We start from the raw sequence: 22,239 nt of genomic DNA on the forward strand, positions 1-22,239 counted from the left end.
GGAGGGGCATTGCAGCTGATAACCTTGCCGATCCCATCCTCTAACGCCTTTTACGCAGTTTTTCCTAGACAATGCAAGGGTTTGTCTGAATGCCTACACGTGCCTTCTGCTGATATCTCATTGTTGTCCTTCCACTTTGATGTCTCCAGCTTTAGAAGGATCCCCGAAGCCTTTGAAAGGGAAGGGGAGGAGGGGGGATGTCTTCAATGAACGCCTTCTTGTTTCCATTCTCGCTTCTGTTGCTTGAATGCTGAATGAAGGAAGCCACAGTGCGATGTTGTTTTGGGTGTAGGTGGGATTTAATGGTCTGCGAATATACTTTTTTTAAAAAAGTCAAGGAACAAAGGCACGAGGAAGGGGCAGATGGCAAGCAATAAAACTCATTCCCCTTCATTAGAGATGCAAGTTTGTGCAGATCTGTGCAAGCTGCATTTTTCAAACTTATCTCCTGCTGTTTGAAGGATCGTGGGTCTCCCGGTAGTTGCTGCCTTATTAGAAAATTTCACTAGGCAGAAAAGGAGCGGCGGGGAGAGAAGTTAGGCTGATTGGGGTGGGGTGGGGGGTTAGAAAAAAGAAGAAGAATCAGAGCCACACTGCCCCTGGCGTTGATAGTCCAGAAGGCAGCTAAATTGGGAGCAGTTGCTATTTTCAGCACCAAAGCTGTGAACAGCGTCAGGGAGAGCATGGAAGGGAGTCCTAGCCGAGGCTGGGTTGTTGCAAGAGGCTGTCGCCCAGCTCGAAATAGGAGCGGAGAGATGTAGTAGTTGTGACATCCTCCTGGCAGCGAAGCCATCGAGACCCGGCTTCCTGCATCGCTGGACTTGGCGACCAGCCGATCTCCCTGCTGTGTGCGTGGATGCAGCGGTCGGGGGAAGAGGGCAAACATGCGGCACGTGAATCTTTCTCTCCATAGGAAAAAGCACAACATCCTCCCGGGAGGCGGCTCCCCAAAGCAAGGCTTTCTACGCAAGCTCCGATCAAAACCACTTGAGGCTCCAGAAGATCCGTGCAGCCGGCTCCAAAAATACCCTCCTCCTAGGGAGCCTAAGACCTCAAGGATGCCTCAGCTCCGTCTAAGTTTCTCACGGTTGTGATGTCCCGGTGGAGTTCACCCATCACGGAGGACCTTCCATGTTTCTGGGTCTTGTGGATCGCCTTTCGTCTAAGCTTCCCTGAACCCGTTCCCCCCTCCCTCTGAGGTTTTCCTAAAGATTAAATGGAAAAAGAAAACTGTCTAAGGACGCAGAGCTTCTCTTGCGCTCTTCATAGTGCGATTCAAGTCCAGGTAATTTCCCCCCCATTATAATAAACCTATTTTAATTTTTTTAATGACATTTTCATACTCTAAATAATGAAATTCATATTACTTAAGAAATTGTCAGTCCGAAATACCACTTATTTGGGAGAAAAAGTAGCTTGATTCACATCTACCATGGAAGAGTTTTGAAATGGTGTTTGAGGACAGAGGCTTCCATTCAGTTCTCTGCCGAGTGCTTGGTAGCCTTTATATATAGACAGTGCTGATCATAATAAAGAAGGGGAGGGGGAAAGGGACAACTAATCAGCCAATTATCTGAAAATACAATGTGTTTGCTTTACATCTGATGTCTCAGCACCAGCAGTCCCAATCCACAGGTTGAAAGGTCGCTGAAAACCAGTTGGTATTCTTCCCATTTAGACTAAAATGGAAGAGGTGTCCCTTAGATACGCAACTTCCTAGCTGCTTGTTGCTGTCTATTAATTCAACTCATTTCCTGCAAGCTGGAGAGCATTTGAAAAATTCCATAATTTGAGCCTCCTTTTGTGGAGTTATAACAGGGAATGATTGCTTGCTGCTTGAGCTTTTCTTTTGAATATCTATGTAATATTTTTCAGTTCTTGGGTGAGCCTCTATTTTTCTATTACATTTCCATTACAAAATACCACACTTATTCAATTTGCAGGTTTTCTTCAAATATATGTCTGAGAAATACACTCAGAAAGAAAGTAGACACCTCTCACGCCTAAAACATTTCAGCAATGTTTCTCTATAAAACGTGTACTTCAGTTTTCTATTGATCTAAGGACTGCCACCCCCCTCTCCACCTTGAGGGTAAACTTGTAATTCATTAAACTGGAGATTTCAGCTAATTGATTTACCAGTAACGGAACCCACTTATAGTGGACCATCCTATGCTTAGAAGTTATTATATGAGATTTTGGTTACGGGATGGAATCACTCTAACCATGCACAGGATTCTATAAAATGACAAATCAATATGTACCCCAGGTCCTGCTCTAAACCTCAGTCAAGTGAATGAAAATTGGAGGATAGAATCAATGTACTGGATGTGGCCATTCAAAGTTTCTTTAATCAAGCAGTTTTAAGTTGTTTAATTTAAACCCTTTAAGGTTGCCATTCTAAGGTTGGTCTCCTCCAACCTTATATATATATATATATATATATATATATATATATATATATATATATATATATAATTTCCCATTGTTCACAAAGGGAGAGCCAAAATTGGGATGGCATCCTTACCAGCTTCTGGGGCTGGTGTAATTTTCACTCTGGTTTGGGGACATGCTGGGGGGCGGGTGGACTGGAAAGCCTTCTGGTGCATCACTAGCATGTTCTGTTCTTGGCTCTACCAAAGTCAGATTTCCAGTTTTGGTAGGACAGAGGCTGTGCACAGTTCTGCAGCAGGGATTAGGGGACATCTAACATTAGATCTCCCACCCTGAGGTCAGAGCTCACTTTCAGGGGCCAGTAAGTGTTGGTGCAGTATATGTTCAAAATGTCCAATACGTAGATGTTTGGACTCTTATTCATATGTTCAGATAAGGCGTGAAGGGATTCTTTATTTCAGGCGAAGTTCTTTCGGCATTCACTGAGTTGGCTGGTCTTCCAAGTTTGATAGAGTGCTGCACAAGTTTAAAGTACTCTCATAGCATACTGTCAACATAGAATACCTGTGCTCAGAGATCTGCATTGGTTGCCAATTTGCTACCAGGCCAGGTTCACGGTGTCATTATTAGTATATAAAGCCCTTAACAACTTGGGACCACTTTACCTACCCAAGTAGGCCTTACCCCATATATGACAATTTGACCGCTTTTATTGGCAGAAGTGGCACTACTACAGGTGCCACATAATACTTGTTCTGCATTTGTAAGTACCTGATATTTCAGTGCGGTAGCCCCTACACTTTGGAACTCCCTGGCTATTGAGATCAGGCAGGTGCCTTCACGGTATTCTACTCGGCACCTGCTAAAAACATTCTTGTCTAGACAAGACTCCCCAGGTGCTTAGAAATTAGATGTGAATTTTAATCTTTTTTGTATTTAAACTTTTTGTATGTTTTAAAATATTGTACTTTTTCTTGATTTTCTTTTTTTATCTTTTCGTAAACCACTTTGAGGGTTTTTGGGTTTTTTTACAATCAAGCAGTATATAAAATTTTATAAAATAAGTAAAACATGCCATTCCAGTGCTTTATCTGACTCCAAAGATTGTTAGTTAAAGTCAACAGCAGCCAAAGCCATGAACGCTCTGTGATATTCTGTAAACTATTTAAAGTTTTCACTCTCCCTGCATAAATAGTCCCATCTATGAACTGATGCAGGACAGTTCCATACAGAAAATTGAAATGTACTCTGAAGTACACATGTTGCAACTCATTATCGAGGCCATGCTTTCAGGCCACATCACACATGCTACATCTCCTAAACTGATGCAAGATCGAGATTCCAACCCTTCTGCTCACCATATGGAGCTTGTGCCAATTGCTCTTCTGATGGTATATGTCAAGAGTTCAATATCATCAGCTCAGGGGCTAGGTCAATTTATTTGTGACACAGATACAGCTTAAGCCTTTCTGATTTCACACAAGATTCCCCAAATGTCAGTCTGTAGCATATCAGCAACCATTAGATTTTAGAAACACTGATTGACAACAAATCTGGAGAAGTAGCAGTGTGAGCCCACATATGTCTACTCAGAAGTAAGATTCATGGACCTCACTGAAACTTACTCTCAGGAAAGTATGTCTGGTCTCTCTGATTTAAATGAAGTTTCTGGGAAGTTTAAATAAGATTGCACCCTTAAACTTTGTGACATAGAATAAGATTAAGTGAAAAAGATATTAAAGAGAGCTAGCAGTTTTTTTCTAGGCAGTTACAGCTGGAGTACAGGTGCAAAGTTCCTTCCCTTGGAAGGAAAATGGAAAGCTAAATCTTTACGGAAGTTATTATTATTTTAATTTATTTTATTTCAAAAGATTTCCATACCACCTCTCAGTTAATAAGAATTTCTCAGTCCAGTTTACAACAACAAAATGAAATAACAACTGAAACATGGTGCATGGAAAAAGAAACAGCAATGCTATCCATTAAAAAGCTGGGGGAAATGAAAATGCACATAAAACAAAACACCACAGGTTATGTTACTCTGGTTTCTCTTTGGATTGTGTAACAGCACAGGCATCAGGTCAGCCTCCCAAATTGCAGGGAACAAATTGCACAAGCAGGGTGCCACCACTGTGAAGGCCCTGTCTCCATTCACCACGCACATCACCTCATAGAGTAGGAGCCTCCAGAGAAGGGCCTCTGAACCAGATATAAATGCAGAGGTAGCTAACCTACCATTTCCATCATCCCTGCCCACTGGCAGTGTTGACTAGGGCTGATGGTCACAACTAGAAGATCACAAGTTGACCACCCCTGTCTTTACGTATGGGCAGGTTGATGTGGCAGAAGGTGAAGGTTGCATCCTTTAATGTAAGCTGCCTCAAGCCCATGTGGAGTTGATGGGATAACATATATTAGATGATACCATTTTAAGAACTTAAGACTTGTCTTGCTTGATCAGTCCAAAAGTATCTCTATTCTAGCAACAGTAGCCAGTCAGATTCCATTGAGGGCTTACAAGCAAAGTAATAGCCTTACTCTGATGCTTGTCCATAATGGCTGTTATTCAGGTATCTACAGCTTCTGAACATAGAGAGGTCCTATGCAGGGATCATTCCCGCCCCCACCACACCCACATTTGCTTCAGGTTCCATGTGGTTACTCTTCAGGAGATACTTCTATGTCCAAATACCTTACTAGTTCTATAACCAGAGGCTGGAATCCTTTACTCAACTATGTGGCAAAATCCTACTGAACGCAGTGGGAATTACCTCTGAGTAGACATGTCTACGATTGCATTGTGACTCTTTTAATATACAAATAAATGTGTGAAATGCATGCTAAAGGCACAAATCCCTCCTTTCTCAAAAAGATGGCTTTTTCACTTTCTTGCTATCATGACATAATAAAAAGTAACTACAAGGGCTCTTAAAATATATTGCATTTTTAAAATATATATTGAGTATATCAATGAGAAGGGTAGAATCGTGCTGTAAAACGGGCCCCATTCATGAAATCTTCTCCCAGTAAGATTGAAAAGACGCAGTACTAATTATTCTTCAGCAAGATTTGTTCTCCTGTATGTTTGTCAGTACTAGACCTCATAATATCTGGGGCAGAAATTGAGCTAATGCGGGTGGCTCCTTTCCACTCCCTCAGGTAAGGGGGATGATTTTTGAAATAAGTCACATTTTTTTTGAAAGTTTTGAAATGTGTGATTCAAAATGAGAAAAAAACATGAAATGCTTTGAAGCAGGAATTGCTAGCAACAAGAAGACATTTCTGCATTGCAGAAATCAAAGTCATTTGAACACCCACACCACATACATTCCAGGCTTTTTGATTGGGGCATCTGATCAGCTGCTGAGGAACTTGAGCAGGAGAATGCCATTGCGTTCATTTTCTACTTGAGGGCGTCACATAACTTCTGATTGCCTCTATGGGAAATAGTGAAGGGCCATGGCTCAGTGGTAGGGCATCTGCCTTGGATACAGGTCTTAGGTTCAGTCCCTGGCATATTCAGGGTGCACAGGGGGAGACCCTTATCTGAAACCCTGGAGAGCTTCTTATAGTCAGTGTAAGACAATACAGAACTAGATGAACCATTTGTCGGACTCAGTAGAAAGCAGCTTTCTATGTTCCTATGTAAATGGGATGCTGGACTTTGGTCCGTTGGTGTGATCCAGCATAGCTAATTTTTAAGTGAGGTCCTGAGTATGTACAGCTGTATGTTCATGTGCTCCTCCTTTCATACAGTGTGTCAGATATGCAGGTTACCAGTGGAATCAGGGGAGGAACCAGAATGGGCAGTCTCATTCCACCCTTCACATGTTTAGTCTCCTGTTAACTGTTTGTAAAGGACTTATGATGCAGAGTCTCTCTCTCTCTCTCTCTCTCTCTCTCTCTCTGTGTGTGTGTGTGTGTGTGTGTGCGTGTGCGCGCGCACGCATGTGTAGTTCTGTATTTGCAAGGGCCTCACTCTGGTGTAGCATCTTTTGTGCACACAAAGACATATTGTAAGCTGTGTGGTGTACCTGCCAGTGGGGACTGAGCCACCCAGCGCTGAAACTGGAGTGACACCATAACATTCGTTCCCAAGTGTACCGCTTTGCTCCTGCTCTGTTCCAATAAATGACAGCCATTCGTTGACATGGGAGAAGATGGAAGTGTGTATTTCAGGGCACCAGTTGGGTGAGGAGGGAGCTAAACCAGCCAACTGATTCTAGTGATCCCAGACAGTGAGAATCAAGCCTGTTGCTATCTTCTTAACCTCGACTCTGGGTCATGCTTGAGTGTGATAGAATAGGGAAGATTGTTGGAAAATGATGTCATGTTTGCCCTTGAAAAAGCAATTAGTGTTCCGGAGAAGCTAACCTAACTGAAACCTGATATGAGCTCTGGCAAGCTGCTGACAGATAGTTCTCTCCTAAGCTGTGCATATATTTGGAACTTACCATATGCGACGTACTGTACTAAATCCAAATACTTCATTGAGGTAGAATAAACCACCCTTGAATTCTATGGCTTGAATATATTATGGAAATTAGTGCTTAATGACAACTTTTATTTTACTTCTCCTGGTCACAGGAAAAGGCAACATGCAGTGAAATTCATTGATATCCATCTCTATATTTCTGATTTTTAATGAATTGGTTGTGGATTTGGAATACAATGGAGATAATTGTGTAGGGAAAAATATTCTATATGAAAATTGATTTATTGGAAAATGAGTGATGTTTATTTCTAATTGGAATGACAAATCTAGGGAAGGCTGAATTAATTTTTTTTTTTTGTTAGTTAAAGGAATCAATGCACAGATTACCGTATGTACCTGTCGCTTCCTTCCTTTTCCTCTTTTGTACTATGCTATGATGCACAATAAAAATTAAGATTAGGAAAAAAAAGATGTTGAGATTCCCAGACCACCTGAGAAGTCCACTGTGAGGGAAGCTGGTACAGAACGGGCTGGATTGTGCCATTGACTTACAAGTAGCTACCACCACTCACTCTATCCAACCTAATTCCTGGTGAGTGAAACACCCAAGACCTCCATTTTATTTAGCCTACTTTTAGCAAGCTCTGTCTATCCTGACTGCAGCTAGGCATAACTCAAATCATGGCTCTCTTTACCTCTCCTTTAGCCAAGTACGGACATGAGCAATATGACAGAAACTTTGAGCCATGCAAAATTATCCAGTCATCTTCAGAATCCAATACAAAAGATGTATTGGGGGACGGGGAATCTTTTTCAGCCCAAGGGCTACATTTCCTTCTACGCAACTTCCTGAGGGCTACATGCCAGTGGAAGGAGGGAACAGAGGCAAGGGGGGGGGGGGAGAGCACATTTCAGCCAGACACGGGGTGTGGCTTGGGAGAGTTCTGAGGGCCAGGTAAAGAGGCCTCAGAAGGCTGTATTCAGCCCCCAGGCCCAACCCTGATTTAATAATAATAATAATAATAATAATAATAATAATAATAATAATACTATTTATACCCCACCACCCATCCGGCTGGGTTTCCCCAGCCACCCTGGACAGCTCCCCACAGAACACTAAAAACAGAATAAAACTTCAAACATAAAAACTTTCCTAAACAGGGCTGCCTCCAGATGTCTTCTAAAAGTCAGATAGTTGTTTATTTCCTTGACATCTGATGAGAGGGCGTTCCATAGAGTGGGTGCCACTACTGAGAAGGCCCTCTGCCTGATTTAAGACAGTGAAGCTGGATAAATTAGAAGTAGCATAAACAACAGTTTTAACCATGAGGCTACTAAGGCCTTAGGCCCTCAGTTTTCCAGCTCAGTCACTAGGATTGGGGGGGGGGGGAGTGTCCAGTGGCAGATCTGGGAGGTCTCAAATTTCAGTGATGCCAAAATTTGGTGCCTCTCAGCCTCTTATGCTCCACTGTAAATCACAGTTGCAGTGCCCCTGAGGCTCTGCACCCAGTGCAATCAAACCAGCCACACTCTCTTAAACCTGCCTGTGGAAGACTCATGTATTTATGCCATCTTAAGCCACTTGGAGGAATGACCCCCTTTTCTCTCAGTAGAGTCCAGGTTAGGTGGGAAAAGGGACTGACAGGCGGAATGACGTACTCCATTCACAGCTGTCAAAGGGAGTTTGAGGTAAACATCACAGAAGCAGGTAATTCTTCTGAAGATGAGAGATTTGTGTTTCTCCAATGCAGGAAGGTATGGGGGGGAGGTGAGACAGCTCTGCGGGACAGACACACTTCTTAATTTTGCTAAATTTTACTTGGCATGTGTCTCAAGAAAACATTTAGTAAGAGTTCAGAGTATATCAACATTTTGTGTTTGTGTAGGTAGGTAATGTTCTTGATGAACAGTACAGTTATTCATCTCACCACAGTTTCTTGTTATTAATTCAGTTACTCACACCCAAGCTTTGTATTACTTGCCTCATTCTAAATTCTCTCAGTTGGGGAATTTTAAACTCAAATAAACATTTATGGGCGGTTAGGGCCCCCACCTTTATATGTAAAACAACAGACTATTTAGGGTCCAGTCAAGCTGCTAGTATAAATTCTATCCTGTTTTGCATAGAGTTGATAGCAGGTAGTACTTTAGATCTCATATACTTGGGGGGGGGGGGAGTTATCAAGCAAATTCGCCTAACTTGAATTTGATGTCATAAATAAATAGGCAGTGGCCATCTTTTCCATTGTGCACTGAGAGTCTGGAGTGACGTTCTGGATGCAGGTATGTGAAGTGTGGAAAGATATCTTATTATCCAAACACAGGAGGCTGCTCTCCAAGGTTCTAGTTGTGCTCATTCACACCATCAGCTACTGAAAACCAGGCACCCCAGGCCTTCTGCTTGCACAAGTTATGGTCCCCACTCCATTCTTTTTCATGCTGCCCTTTCTCCTAGGGATCTGAGCATGCATGTTCCTTTCAACTCTTTCTTTATCTACACAACAACCCTGTAAAGCAGATTAGGCTGAAATACAGTGGGTGCTTCCAGGTAGGGGTAGGTTGTTGCGACGGATCATGCAGATTCAGTTTTTCTGTGTCTGTGATTGGCATGTTAGCCAAGAAAGATCATGCTCCATATATCATAGAACTGTAGAATTATGCCCTTAGGTTCACAAACATGTTAGACCCAGTTCCTAATGAACATAGCATTATGTATGGTTTATGTATGGTTTGGATATCTATGAAAATTCCTCTCCCCGCCAAACAAATAATTCTATATGGTTGAAAAGATGTTCTATATTTTATGCAAATACCTTGAGCAATGCGAATCTTAAGAAGATAATTCAAGGTATCACTGATCAATGCTGCTGATTGAGTACCCTATATTATGTCTTCCAGAATAGCATTGTTCTTCCTAACGCAAATCAATCGATCATGCTTCTTTAATGAAGTGATTGTGGCTTTATTGGATGGTAGTGACAAGAAATGGGAAGTAATGGCACAAATGAATTGAGTAAGGATATTGATTGGATTTGACCACTGAGGAGAGGTATACTTAAAGTGAAGGAAAATTATTTTATTCCATGTGAACACGGGACTTTACTTTTGGGGTGGTACATACCACCCAACCACTAGGTAGTGCTACCTATTTTGACTTTTGTGTACCTAATGCGCTAAGATTAATATCCAGCTTTGCTAATGTACATAAACTATCTGATTCCTTTCTTTTTTTTTTACTTCTGTGCTCTGCTTCACAATGAACCTGAATGTTTCCCTTTGAGCTGAAGACTGTGCCTAGTAACAACTGGATTCTATATTTTCAGCAGCAGCAACAAAATTGAGGCTCTCCCATGACTGTTTCTTCATTCTAAATCTTCATTCCAAGTGTGGGGTCCACATTTTGGCCCCAGACATGAGGCTCCCTAGCTCTTCAACTCTCTTCCTGAATGACTAGGTTATAACCAAAAAGCGTTTTAGAAGGAGGCTTCCTTTGCCCCTCCCTTGGCTGGGGACAATGCTGCCTTGGGTGGGGGGAGGAGATCTGAGTAAGAGCGTGTCAGAGAGCTGAGTTTTGGACTCTGGAAAGCTAGCAACATTTCTGGGGGCAGGCTGGCAGTCTCCCTGGAAAACTATTATGTGGAAGCCATGGATCTGGGCTATGTGTTGGAGTGGTTTAAACACTGCCTCTGCATAGGCTCAGTATCCATATTTGTAAGCAAACACAATTTTTTTTAAAAAGGCCAGTACCAGTGACCTCCTTCCAGGGAGACGAAACCTGGGGAAGGACTGCACTCCCTCTCACTGCTTGGAGAATTGGGCTGTGCCTGGCAACAGTAATCAATACACGAATATAGTTTTAATCCACAAATCTATCAGAAATTTAATTTGAGAATTTACTATGTAAAACTTAAATACGCTGGAAACTTCTTATAAAACAGGAAAATGAAATCAGTGGTGCTTTGATGCTTTTAACACCCCATCTCTTCTTCCCTTAGACTTCAGTATTAGCCTTGCTCATGATTTTTCAACACACACACACACACACACACACACACACACACACTGCTGCAGCATTTTCTTTAAAGAATCAATGGCCTTGTAGAACAGGAAAAGGGATGGGAGGAAGCACAGTCCTTCTACTATTCTGCACTGCCTCTCTGATGAGAAAAAGAGCAGGAAGCTTCAAGGCTGCCTCTTCTGGCTTTAAAAAGCTGAGACAGTTATTGGGGACACAAGAACTGCTGTAGGCTTAGGATGAAGAGTATGTGGGTTATCGCTAAAGGAACTTAAAGTAAGTATTTTTTCCTTTTCTTTATTTTCTGTGTTTGCCTGGGCCACCCAAAACATGAGTTTTCTGGGCAGCTCACAAAAGAGAGAGAGAAAAAGCAACAGGAAAAATGAAATGCGATATCAAAATACAAAAATGTAATATCATAAAACAATAAATTGCTGCATGCTCCCGCCCCCTTTCCCCAGTAGATGAAAGGCAGATGGCACTGCAGATATACAATAAATAACAGATCAGGCATTGTGAACTAAAATTCTAAGATCACGAGCTAGGATCAAGCTACTGTACATGTTACATTAGCTATGCACCTGTGTCTTTATGTGCAGGGGCTCTTAGTGTGGAGCCCTAATCTTGATAAAAATAGCAAGGAGGGTAGGAGGACTTTAACCCTTTGCCCCCTGCTGTGTTCCTACTCGAAATTAGGGCCTATAAAATACAATGTCTCTCTGCATTTTCTCCACACTATGCATAATGTTATGTTTCTCTCTATACATCTTGCATAAGTTGATATGCATTACTCACCTTTTTCTGAACTAAAAAGCACCAAACGTTGCAGTGTTTCCTCATAGGAGAGTTGTTTTAGCTCCATGATGGTTTTTGTTGCCTTCTACCGAACCTTTTCCAGCTCTGTAACTATCTTCCCGAGGTGTGTCAACCAGAACTGAATGCAGTATTCCAAGTGTGGTTGCGTTTCAGGTCGACTCTTGCAGGAATCAAAGGATCACAGGGTCGGAAGGGTCATCTAGTCCAACCTCCTGCAGTGCAAGGGAAGGAGATCTTTCTTGGCTGCTCATCCTGAGGCAATTGCACTTGGCTCCAACTAATGTGCAAACCAGAGATGGGTCCAGGTTTCTGTGGGTGCTCAGACATGACACCAGTTAGCTAACCCGGAAGAGGCGGGACATGCAAACTGAGAATTCGCTTATGCTGCATCTGATCTTCACTGTGCACAATGGAAATGCTATCATTTCCCTGGGCCCTCTGTGACCAAATGCCCAACTCTGCCACCCTCTGGAGCTGCCCGTGGTGCAAATGACAACTTGCAGAGGTGAACAAATGGGGTTTAAACATTGTTGCCGGGTTTGAATCTTTGCAAATCACGCAAACAGAAAGTCTGAATGAATCAACATGTTTATTCCACTCCTTTCTGCCTTTGCTTGTTTTTCAGGCTTTCGGAGCAGCGATCAACCATCTTGTGGGCACCATGTATGTTCAGTGAAATCCAAGGTCCCACCTGAGACACTACCATGTTCAGCGACAAGAACAGCACTCCTTTGTCCCAGAAGCCAAGCAAGAAGAAAACAAGGCCACAGGGTCTCCCTTCCCCAGCTCTGTGCTGTGCCTGTGGACTGTGCATCATGCTCGCAGGCATTAACATCACCCTGGTGGGAGCCTTTGCTTTTGGGACATTCTTGCCTGTCAACAACCCTCCCATTGTCATCGGTCCCATCCTTTTGGTTGTGGCATTCACCTTCTTTGGGGCGTGCTGCATCTGCAGCCGGAGACCTCCTGCTCACGGTGCAAGGAAATCCAAACCGGGGGCCAATATCGGGCTCATCAAACCTGGGAGCACAGCTTTTGAAATTGAAACCAGCGAGCACACAGTTCAAGACACCACGGCTGTGCAACTGAGCCCAACCAACTCCCCCATGTCCTCCAAAAGGTCTACCCCTGTTCATGAGAATTCAAAGACCTGCAAACTTTTTACAATGGATAGCAATGGGCCGGCCGCCAAATACATAGCAGGTGGAGAATCCATACAACTGAATTTGCCCAGAGACATGGGCATGTCATAAAGCCAAACTGGAGAATATTTATGAGTAGCTGGGCAGCAGGCATTTCAGCATGTGACCAGATGGTTAGATGAGCTCGCAGCACACCAAGCATCTGGGATCCAATTTAGTGTTGGCCGACACGTGCATCAGAATATGTTGAGAAATTTAAGGGAAAGGCATAATAAAGTAGCAATTACTTAGAAATCAATGCACAGCTGAAGTGGGAAGTGCCAGGCACTTGTGTGGAAGGACTGGATTTTGAGCAATGAAATTAAAATGAAAGATGGCACATACGAATCAGCAGGGCACAGCTACTGAAAACAGCACAGCCTCTGGATCTCATTCATTATTTAAATGGGTTTATAAATGATAATATGGTGGTCAGAGTCTGATGATACAAGAACAGTGGGAAATTTATAGATTCTGATTATTTTTTTAGAAGGAATGTGGATCGTAATGAACATTGAACAAGGAAAAGAAAATTGGCACTCAGATTTAATGAGGTTGATTTGTTTTCTTATTCTGAGGTCAGTGCTTCTTGAGTGCAATTTAAAATCCATCTGGCCTCTTGTTTTGCCCTGCCTTCACACTTTCCTCCTTTTCACTGCTTGCTGCAAAAGTCACTGGAAGTTCCACACACAAATATTGCCTTGATTGACCTCCCTCCATCCTCTGGTTTTCAGATTCATGTTTCGGTTGTGTCACTGGCAGCAGGCTCGGCTGCGTTGGGTTGGGTTTCAGATGGTTCTACAGAGGATGTGCAGGGTAGCAATGGGCAGAGTTGCAAGGTTACAGAGAAAACAGGAGGAGAAATCATGGAAAGACTTTATATAACAGGAAGTGGGACAAAACAACATTTTATAACTAGCTTGCAACCAGCAGGCTAGTCTGAACATCCACCCATTTGGGAGGAAAATGGCTTGACCAAGATTTGACCTCTGAAACATGGATATGTATAATAAGGAGACATGTGCAGAAATATATGGTGACAAACATTAGTGCACATAATGGAAATTTTGATCTCTTTACATCTTAAGAAGAGTCTTAGGTTTGGGGGAAATAATCACTCAAAGCCCTTCTTATGCAACTACTCTATGATATTGGTTGTGAATGAGAGAATGAACATGTTCTCCTCTGCTTGTATCAAAATACCAGACAACACAGTGATTTCAGGGTTAGATGGTCCTTTCCTGAGGTCATTAGAATTGACGATGCTTCAGAGAAACATGTTGTGTGTTGGTTGTCCAATCGATGGCCTCAATCTAACTCAGAAAGATTCATTTTTTTTAACTTGCAGATATTATTTGTCCCCTAAAAGTAAAGTGGCCTATTTAGCTGAGACTTCCACATTTTGCTTGGGAGCATCTTTTTACTGTAATAAGAGAAGCGATGCAGACTAGGCTATAGTAGGGATGCTCATGACATTTCCCCCATCTGAATTTCTCACCAAATTTTGGTGTTCCAAACTTCTTGCAGTGATGCCGATGTGTTTGTGATTCTTCCAGTCTTGATTTCTGGCCTTTTTAAAAAGACTATTGGGCATGTACAAATTGCTGGTTCCCCAACCCCTTGTTTTCACCTTCTTATGTTTTGCCCTTGCATGTCATCAGTCCACACTGAACATGTATGCACATTAAGGAAGATATCGGGCAACACACCATTATAACCTGGGATCATGCCTTTCTTCTGTGTGCGGTGACCAAAGGAAGGGGAATGCAATGTGAAGGGAAAGTCAGAGGGGAGTAAGAATTGCTGGGAGACAATGATGGTGAAAGAGACAGATGCAGGAGGAGCTGGCAAGGGGTGGGGTGGCACCACAGACCTGTATTGGGATGGAGCGGGGTTGGGGCAAGGCACCAGCGAGGTTGAGGCAGGTGCATCAGAAAGAGCACTGGATTGGCTCCACCAGTGCATCTGTGCCACCTGACTTTGCTGCCACCCTACATCACTCCATCCCAGTATGTAGTAGTGAGAGTGTTGCTGGGAGACCATGTTCACAGCACCACCCCTTCCCTACCAACCACTCTAACAAGGAAGAGAATAAATTAGTGCAGAAGAGCAGAAAAGAAGATCTAAGGGAATGCTCCTATGCTCCCTAGGTAAAGGGTAAAGGTAAAGGGAACCCTGACCACTAGGTCCAGTCGTGGCCGACTCTGGGGTTGCGGCGCTCATCTTGCTTTATTGGCTGAGGGAGCTGGTGTACAGCTTCCAGGTCATGTGGCCAGCATGACTAAGCCACTTCTGGTGAACCAGAGCAGCACACGGAAACGCTGTTTACCTTCCCGCACTTTTATCTACTTGCACTTTTACGTGCTTTCAAACTGCTAGGTTGGCAGGAGCAGGGACCGAGCAATGGGAGCTCATCCCGTCGCGGGGATTCAAACCGCCGACCTTCTGATCAGCAAGTCCTAGGCTCTGTGGTTTAACCCACAGCGCCACCTGCGTCCCCCTATGCTCCCTAGAGTTGGTCTATTTGACTCCCTCCAATTTGGGTTCAGTGAATAAAATAAGGCACATCCTCCACATCTTCTGTTCTGTTTGGCATGAGCCAATGGTGCTGGCTCTGTTGTACATCTGTCAGAAAGGTAGGCTTGCCCCACAGTAATCCTGTGTGTTTTTTCTCAGAAGTCCCACTAAGTTCAGTGGGTTGTATCTGACTTATCCTCATAGTAGACCCACCGAAATCGAAGGAGAAGTTAATCTGTCCAACTTAAGTCCATTGATTTTAATGGGTCTGCATATCAATGATGTCAGTGAGTCTGTGTTCAATGAGTATGACTTAGGTGGATACAACCCACAAGGTCTTACACCCTAGTAAATAGGTTCATTTTCTGCACTGTTGATAGCTATCATTTATTTGTTTACCGTGCATATTTGTGTTATAAAAGGGATATTTCTCAAGGGTCCATCAGTTGCTTACCACCTCTTACCTCAAACTGAAAAGGTATGTTTTACAGCAGAAAGAAATTCTAAGGTGATCATTCTGTCTCTCACCAGTAACCTGTTAAGGAAGGTGACATGTAAACCAAAAAGTGCAGCAAAGTACATAAGCACCAATCTTCCTGAAACTGATAGTGGAAGTTCCTCAAGAGAAGCTGATATGACTGAAGTAAGTGGCTGAACCCACTCATGGAACAATGCCTGAATGAATGGGGTGCACTGGCCCAACTCTTATACCAAGGGGGTTGACACAGGAACTCCTGCAACTGTGGGGACTACAGGGTTGTGTGCAGGATAGGCCCCTTCTCATAGTTACGGAACATGTGACCAGTGGGGTAGGTGGCTGGTGGGTGCTGGCCTGCACCAGTCCCCCTCATGTATGCTTTTAAGGTGTGAGGGGCTTAATCTGAACATTCCAGAGAGACGAGAGATTTAGAATCCATTCACATTTGGCAGAATATTCTTCAGAGACAACTTTCATAGTCTAAGATGCAGCACTAACTAACAAGATGCTCCCTACAAGCGCATCCTGAGAAGCTGGATGTAATAAGATCCAAGTGCTTATTATGCTAGTACTTAATTGTTGTTGAGATTTAACACTGTAAATGCACCCTGAAATTAGCACAAATTGCAGCAAAGAAGAGAGCTAGAAATATGTGATGATGCATTGTTTTAGTGAGTAAGCCCATGCATGTTAAGGTTGACTACTAAATTCTAGTAATTTTCTTCATTGTCACCTTGATCTAAATATTTTCTTCAGTACATCACGGAGAAAAATGATATTGCCCATTTTAGGGAGGTCTACATTTAAGGTTCTTATCGTCAATCTGTACAACAAGTTGCTTAACTCCATTTTCTTCTAATGGTGGAGAACTTTGAAACAATCCAAAAGCAAGTGGATTTGTGTTATTTTTCAAATTCATTTCTTGTCTTCAGAAACTGAATGTTTTGGGGAGTGGGGGCATTTTGCACAGTAAGCAAAACAAAAAACAAAACAAAACAGCTGCCTGAATTACTTTTAAAAATGGGGTGTTGGGGTTGGGGTAGAAGGCACTTTTGTTCCCGTTAGAAACATGTTGAATTATGTCAATTTCATTGTGTGAAATGCTTGTGGCCAGTCCTGTACAGAAGCACAGTTTTTGGCGTTAACATGTGGTCATGCTTCTGGTGACAGTTTCCATGTTTACAAAAGCAAGTGACTGTTTAGCACGTGTTCAGTGCTGCCCTTTGGACTTTCCATGTGTTCAATAAAATATATTCAGATATTTCCTTAGTCTTCTGCAGCCAGACCTGAGCAACCTCATTCTTATCAATCAATGCATCATGCCGTAACCTTGGGAGAAGCAAGGTATACATTGGATGTTGTGAAAGAGGTCCATATATTATCAATGACATATGATGGGTTACCTAAGAACTGGAGATGTGTGTGTGTGTGTGTGTCTGTCTAAACACTACAGCCCCATCAAAACAATTTGCAACATGATCTACTTTGGCCTGCAGTCTGTTCTGATTCACCATTCGATCAATGCGTCACTGGAAAACGTAAAAGTCACTCAGAAACTACTCAACCAAATTCCTTAATGAAGGGGATAGTTGATCTTATGGAATCAAGAAACCTTTTAGGCCTGCTGAATAGTTTGATGGCTCTGTTTATTGCACTTTAAACTTCCAATCTGGCTGTTTGAGAACCTAGCCCTTTAGAGCAGCGCAACACTTGGACCTGACTAACGGCTTCGATTTTTGGACCTATTATGCATAGGGTGCAGAAGGATAAATACAATGTCATCTTGACACTGTAGACAGAGGCAGATTTAGGCAGCATGACTGGTTCTGCTGCACTGGGCGGCAAGCATAGGGGGCACTACAGGGCAGCACAACTATGATGTAGTAGTGAATTGAGCAGAATGGAAGGGGAGAGGGGAGGGCAAATTGATCAGTGCACAACCTGCTCAAAACAATCCCTCCACTACAGATTTCCAAAAGCAAGATAGGAGCCTTGTGGGTAGTTTAACAAGCTATATGAAGTGGGTGTGAAAGCCAAAAGTACATGAGGCTACTATGGGGAAATGAGAGGAAGTTTCTAAGGGACAAGGTGATAATGACAGTTGGGAATAGGGATCAGGGAGAAATTCAGTTAGCTTCACATTTTAATGCAAAACTACCCAATTCATTCTTCCAGAAAGAATTTGCAAACCAACCACAGATATTCTTCAAAATTTGCACTTCCTTGAATGTGGCTATGTAGGTCTGCAAGCAAACTATATGAAACAAAAAGGCAGACATTAGGGGAAAGTGAGCATAAAAATCCACATATTGGCACAAACAGCATCTGAAAATGTGTTGCTTTAAAAAATAAGGCTTACAAAAATTGTACATTAGGCAAAATTGCACACAAAAAGCTGTGTATATGGAGAAATGTGCAGTAAAATGATGATGTATTCTTGTGAAGGCTTTTTTAAAAAGCAAACAAATGTGGAGTAATGAACCTAAGATAGGAAATGTGAGAAACTGGAAAAACCCACCCCCAGTTGGAAATAGTGCTGATGGAGCTGCTTAATAGCTGCTCTGGACATTAAAACATCGACTCACTTACAACACATGCTGTCACAAGCTCTGTTTGGGCATTCAGTGTAAGGGTTGTGGGATGATGCTAAGAGCTCAATGACTGCCTCTTCCCATATGAACCTACCCGGTCCCTGAGCTCCATCTTCTGAGGCCCTCCTTCGTGTGCCTCCTCCTCAAGAGGTTCGGAGGGTGGCAACACGAGAACGGGCCTTCTCTGCAGTGGCTCCCCGTTTGTGGAATGCTCTCCCCAGGGAAGTTTGCCTGGGGCCTACACCTTTCGGCTCCAGGCAAATACGTTCCTTTTTAACCAGGCCTTTGGTTGATTTGATTTACATCCTATGCCCTTTAGAAATGTGCTTTGTATGTGTGTGGGGGGTGTATTGGGTTGTCATTTTATTTTTATCAGGTATTTTGTGGTTCTGGGAACTTCCCTGAGACCCCTGGGTATAGGACGGTATATAAATTCAATAAACAACAACAACAACAACAACAACTTACCTCCAGCCCTTTGTGCTAAAGGTGTGAGGGATGGGGTTGGGGTGTGCTGGGATGATGGGTCTGGTGCAGGCCCCTATATAGCTTGCACCCTCAGTCATTGGCCTGAGCACCTCAATAGGGCTACAAGGCTGTACCTATTCCAAAGAACTTTTTCAAGTTTTACCAGGGCCAGCACCCGGCTGGAGTGGGTCCCCATCAATAGCAGAGCCTCTGTCTTGTGCCTTAAATAGCTGCTAAGCAACCTCAGTAGCTGAAGTTTTTCCCTTCTTCACATCACCACATCAGGAGAAGCTCCACCTATATCGTGCCATTGTGAAAGGCATAGGGATCCCGCCCAGGGATTAAAATAGGTGGCAACCTTGTACGTTAGTCTCCACCTTCATAAAAATGCCTTGATTTTCCACAGCAAAATTAAGACCCACCTCCCATTCTTAAAATGGCATTTTGCTTGTCTGCTGGAAGAATTAATTTCCAGAAAAGACTCGTCTCCTGGCTATTGCGACAGTTGTCTTTGATTTCATGGCCGAGGTGATTAGTCTCGTCTGACATCCAAGAGTAATGAGATTAAGGAGTCTGTGGCAAAAGAGAGAGAGAGGAGAATTTTGCTCAAAGATTAAAATGTAACAGAGAAACTCGGAGGGCTGATTAAATAAAGCGCTGGCTAATAAATAGTGCTTGAGGAATCTTCAGGCTGAAACAAGCTCAGCTGCAGGACACATTGTGCTAATTGGTATCCACAGAGAGACCAAATGTAACCTAGCATGCCCTCTAGCATTTGCTGGGAGAAAATAAGTACCTAGGTTGCATGAAGCTTGCAGACGAGGGGCAAGCCTCTTGTGAATGCAGAGGCTCAGCAGTTCCTGAGTGAATGCAAGAATACTCATGGTCAAGAGAGTGTAAAAAGAGTCCTGCTGGATTAGACTAAAGGTCCATTTACTCCAGCCTCCTCCTTCCTGAAGTTGACAGGCTTTTGGAATTCCACAAACATGGCATGAGTGCAATTGGCTTCTCCTACTGTTGTTCCGGCTTCCCCACAATTTAGAGGAAGGGCGTTTCTGATACTGGGGAAAGAATAAAGCCATGGTTACTGGCAGCTATGGACAGGCTCCACAAAATGATTTGACCACCCAACTTGGCAGCCTTCTCTACATCTTGCGGTTTGTACAGACAGCACAAACATCTTTCTTTTTCTTTCTTGCATGGAGAGATGCACAAAATCCCCAGACGTTCACTGAAAACCATAGTGATAATGCTAGTTAGAAGGTTACAATCCCATTCAACTCTTCTACAAAGTAAATCCTATTAAACAGAACAAAGGAAAACTTTTAGGATTGGAACTGCTCTGGTGGGCACTGGATTTGCCAGGCATGGGCAGAGGCCTGCTCATACAAGATATTGTGTACCATGATGCTAGTGTGTGCATAAGAAAAAGAGAGGTCAGAATTGTGCCTACTGCCCCTGGCCCTTGTGTCCATGTATACATTAGATTTACATGGTATTTTGCAGCAGCTAAGTGTTGATTTCAAATGCACGCAAAGCCCTGGGAGAAGGGTAGCAATTGGGAAGAGGTGATAAGCAGCAGGACTCAAACATTTGTGTCTGGAGACAGTGGAAGATAACCTGATTGGTATATTTACTGGCATGAAATTTCAGAGCACACTGGATAACATGGGAAACTGCAGCTGAGACCTGAATTGTCACTAAACTTCACTGTAATTGCAACCTGAAATACACAGCCATTGTGAAATCGTTCAGTACACATTTTGAGGCAGGGTTGGATTGAGTCAGTTTATGATAGCTATGTGAATGGGCAAACCTGGAAAGCAACTGCAATGCAGAATCCTCAACCTGTTTTCCTTAAGCACGGAGCCTCCCCAAATCATTTAGCACCACTGCTTTGGGGACTATTTCATGTGGGCATGAAAGTACCACATTGGCTTTTCACACTTGACAGCCAAACATGGGAAAGGATTGCTGAGCTGGAGATGGTTCCACAACTGTTGACCATTCAACAGGACTGTCTGTCAATAATGCTGGCCATTTACATTCATGGTGTTCTTACATATCCTACCATGAAGCCATCAAAGGATGCAGTCCACATTAGGCTTCTGTACAAAGCAGCGATTAGCTTAAATGCCTTCCCTGCCCATCATCTTTAGGCCTGTCACTAGTTCAAGCGGCTGATGGCAACAATAAGCCCTCAGCATTTCCTGTGACAAGTGTTTCCCTGGTGGAACACATTTTCCCTCCCTCATCTTCCCTGCTTTAGATTTGGCAGAGATAAAACAGCACAGAGAACAACTTGACAATGAACTGTTATTAGTGGTATGAAATTAGAGTCTCTGGAAACTAGAGGGTGAATATAGTCGTAGTGATGCTTAACAAATGGCTTTGAGCAAGTCACCATGCTCCAGCCTAGCCCATTTCACAACATTGTTTTTTTATAATTTATTTTTTATTAAATATTTTCTTGGTTTACAAAAGTACATGCCTTGTCTCTATTTTCAGGTTGTACAGTCTTTCTTACAAATCAGTTAGGGAAGAAGAGCAGGGAGAGGAGTGGTGGTGAGGCTTATATTCTTTTGTATAGTGTACATGTGGGGTTTTGTGTCAGCGTCAACTGGGTAGGTTCTCTTTCTATTTGTTTATTACATTTACTTTGTGGTGAGATGTATTGGGGCAGCGTGTGGTTAGTTGTCTGTGGTTGTCTGCAGTGGAGTTTGTTTGCATTTGTGAGGGGGGGAGGGCTTGTTAGGTCAGGTAAGCCAGATTGATTCATATGCTGTTGGTGGATTCTTGTCATTATCTTGTTGGGGTGTGTATGTGATAATGGGGAGGCAGAATGGGGTGAAGGCGTCCTCTTCTATTTGTCCCCGTGACAGTTTCAGTTTATTGGTTAGGACGTTTTCCCATACAATTTGATACCTTTGGTTCATGTTTACTCCTGACAGGTCTCTCCAGTGTTTGGCTATGAGGCTTATGGCTGCTGAGAGTAGATGGGTTATAAGCTCTCTATAATGTGAGTGGTAATTCAGATCTTGGAAGATGTTCAGTAGGGCCAGTTCTGGGGTGGGTTCTAATACAGTGGTACCTTGGGTTACAGAGGCTTCAGGTTACAGACTCCGCTAACCGAGAAGTAGTACCTCGGGTGAGAACAGAAATTGCGCGGCGGCAGCGGGAGGCCCCATGAGCTAAAGCAGTACTTCAGGTTAAGAACAGTTTCAGGTTAAGAACGGATCTCCAGAACGACTTAAGTTCTTAACCAGAGGTACCACTGTACCTGTTTAGTTATTTTGTATATCTCTTGTAGAACTGCTGTCCAGAAGGGTTGGATTATAGGGCAT

General features: G+C 43.1%; 1 protein-coding gene across 2 annotated transcripts; it reads left to right on the top strand.

Annotated features, from left to right (window-relative positions):
* The first annotated feature begins 606 nt into the window (after positions 1–606).
* TMEM275 (transmembrane protein 275) lies at positions 607–17,097 on the top strand. 2 transcript variants are annotated; one of them, XM_083620160.1, is made up of 3 exons: positions 607–1,285; positions 12,286–14,991; positions 15,355–17,097. In XM_083620160.1, the coding sequence occupies exon 2, from the start codon at positions 12,365–12,367 to the stop codon at positions 12,911–12,913; it is 549 nt and encodes a 182-aa protein (XP_083476286.1). In that variant the 5' UTR covers positions 607–1,285; positions 12,286–12,364; the 3' UTR covers positions 12,914–14,991; positions 15,355–17,097. The 2 variants fall into 2 exon arrangements, with proteins under 2 accessions (XP_083476286.1, XP_083476287.1); XM_083620161.1 differs by lacking the exon at positions 607–1,285 and adding an exon at positions 11,065–11,120.
* The last annotated feature ends 5,142 nt before the right edge of the window (positions 17,098–22,239 follow it).

Source organism: Podarcis filfolensis (genome assembly GCF_964270895.1).
Source record: "Podarcis filfolensis genome assembly, chromosome: 6".
NCBI lineage: Eukaryota > Metazoa > Chordata > Lepidosauria > Squamata > Lacertidae > Podarcis > Podarcis filfolensis.

Excerpts from the sequence above, each read along its gene's own strand:
- TMEM275 (XM_083620160.1), top strand. The coding sequence starts at position 12,365 with ATGTTCAGCGACAAGAACAGCACTCCTTTGTCCCAGAAGCCAAGCAAG.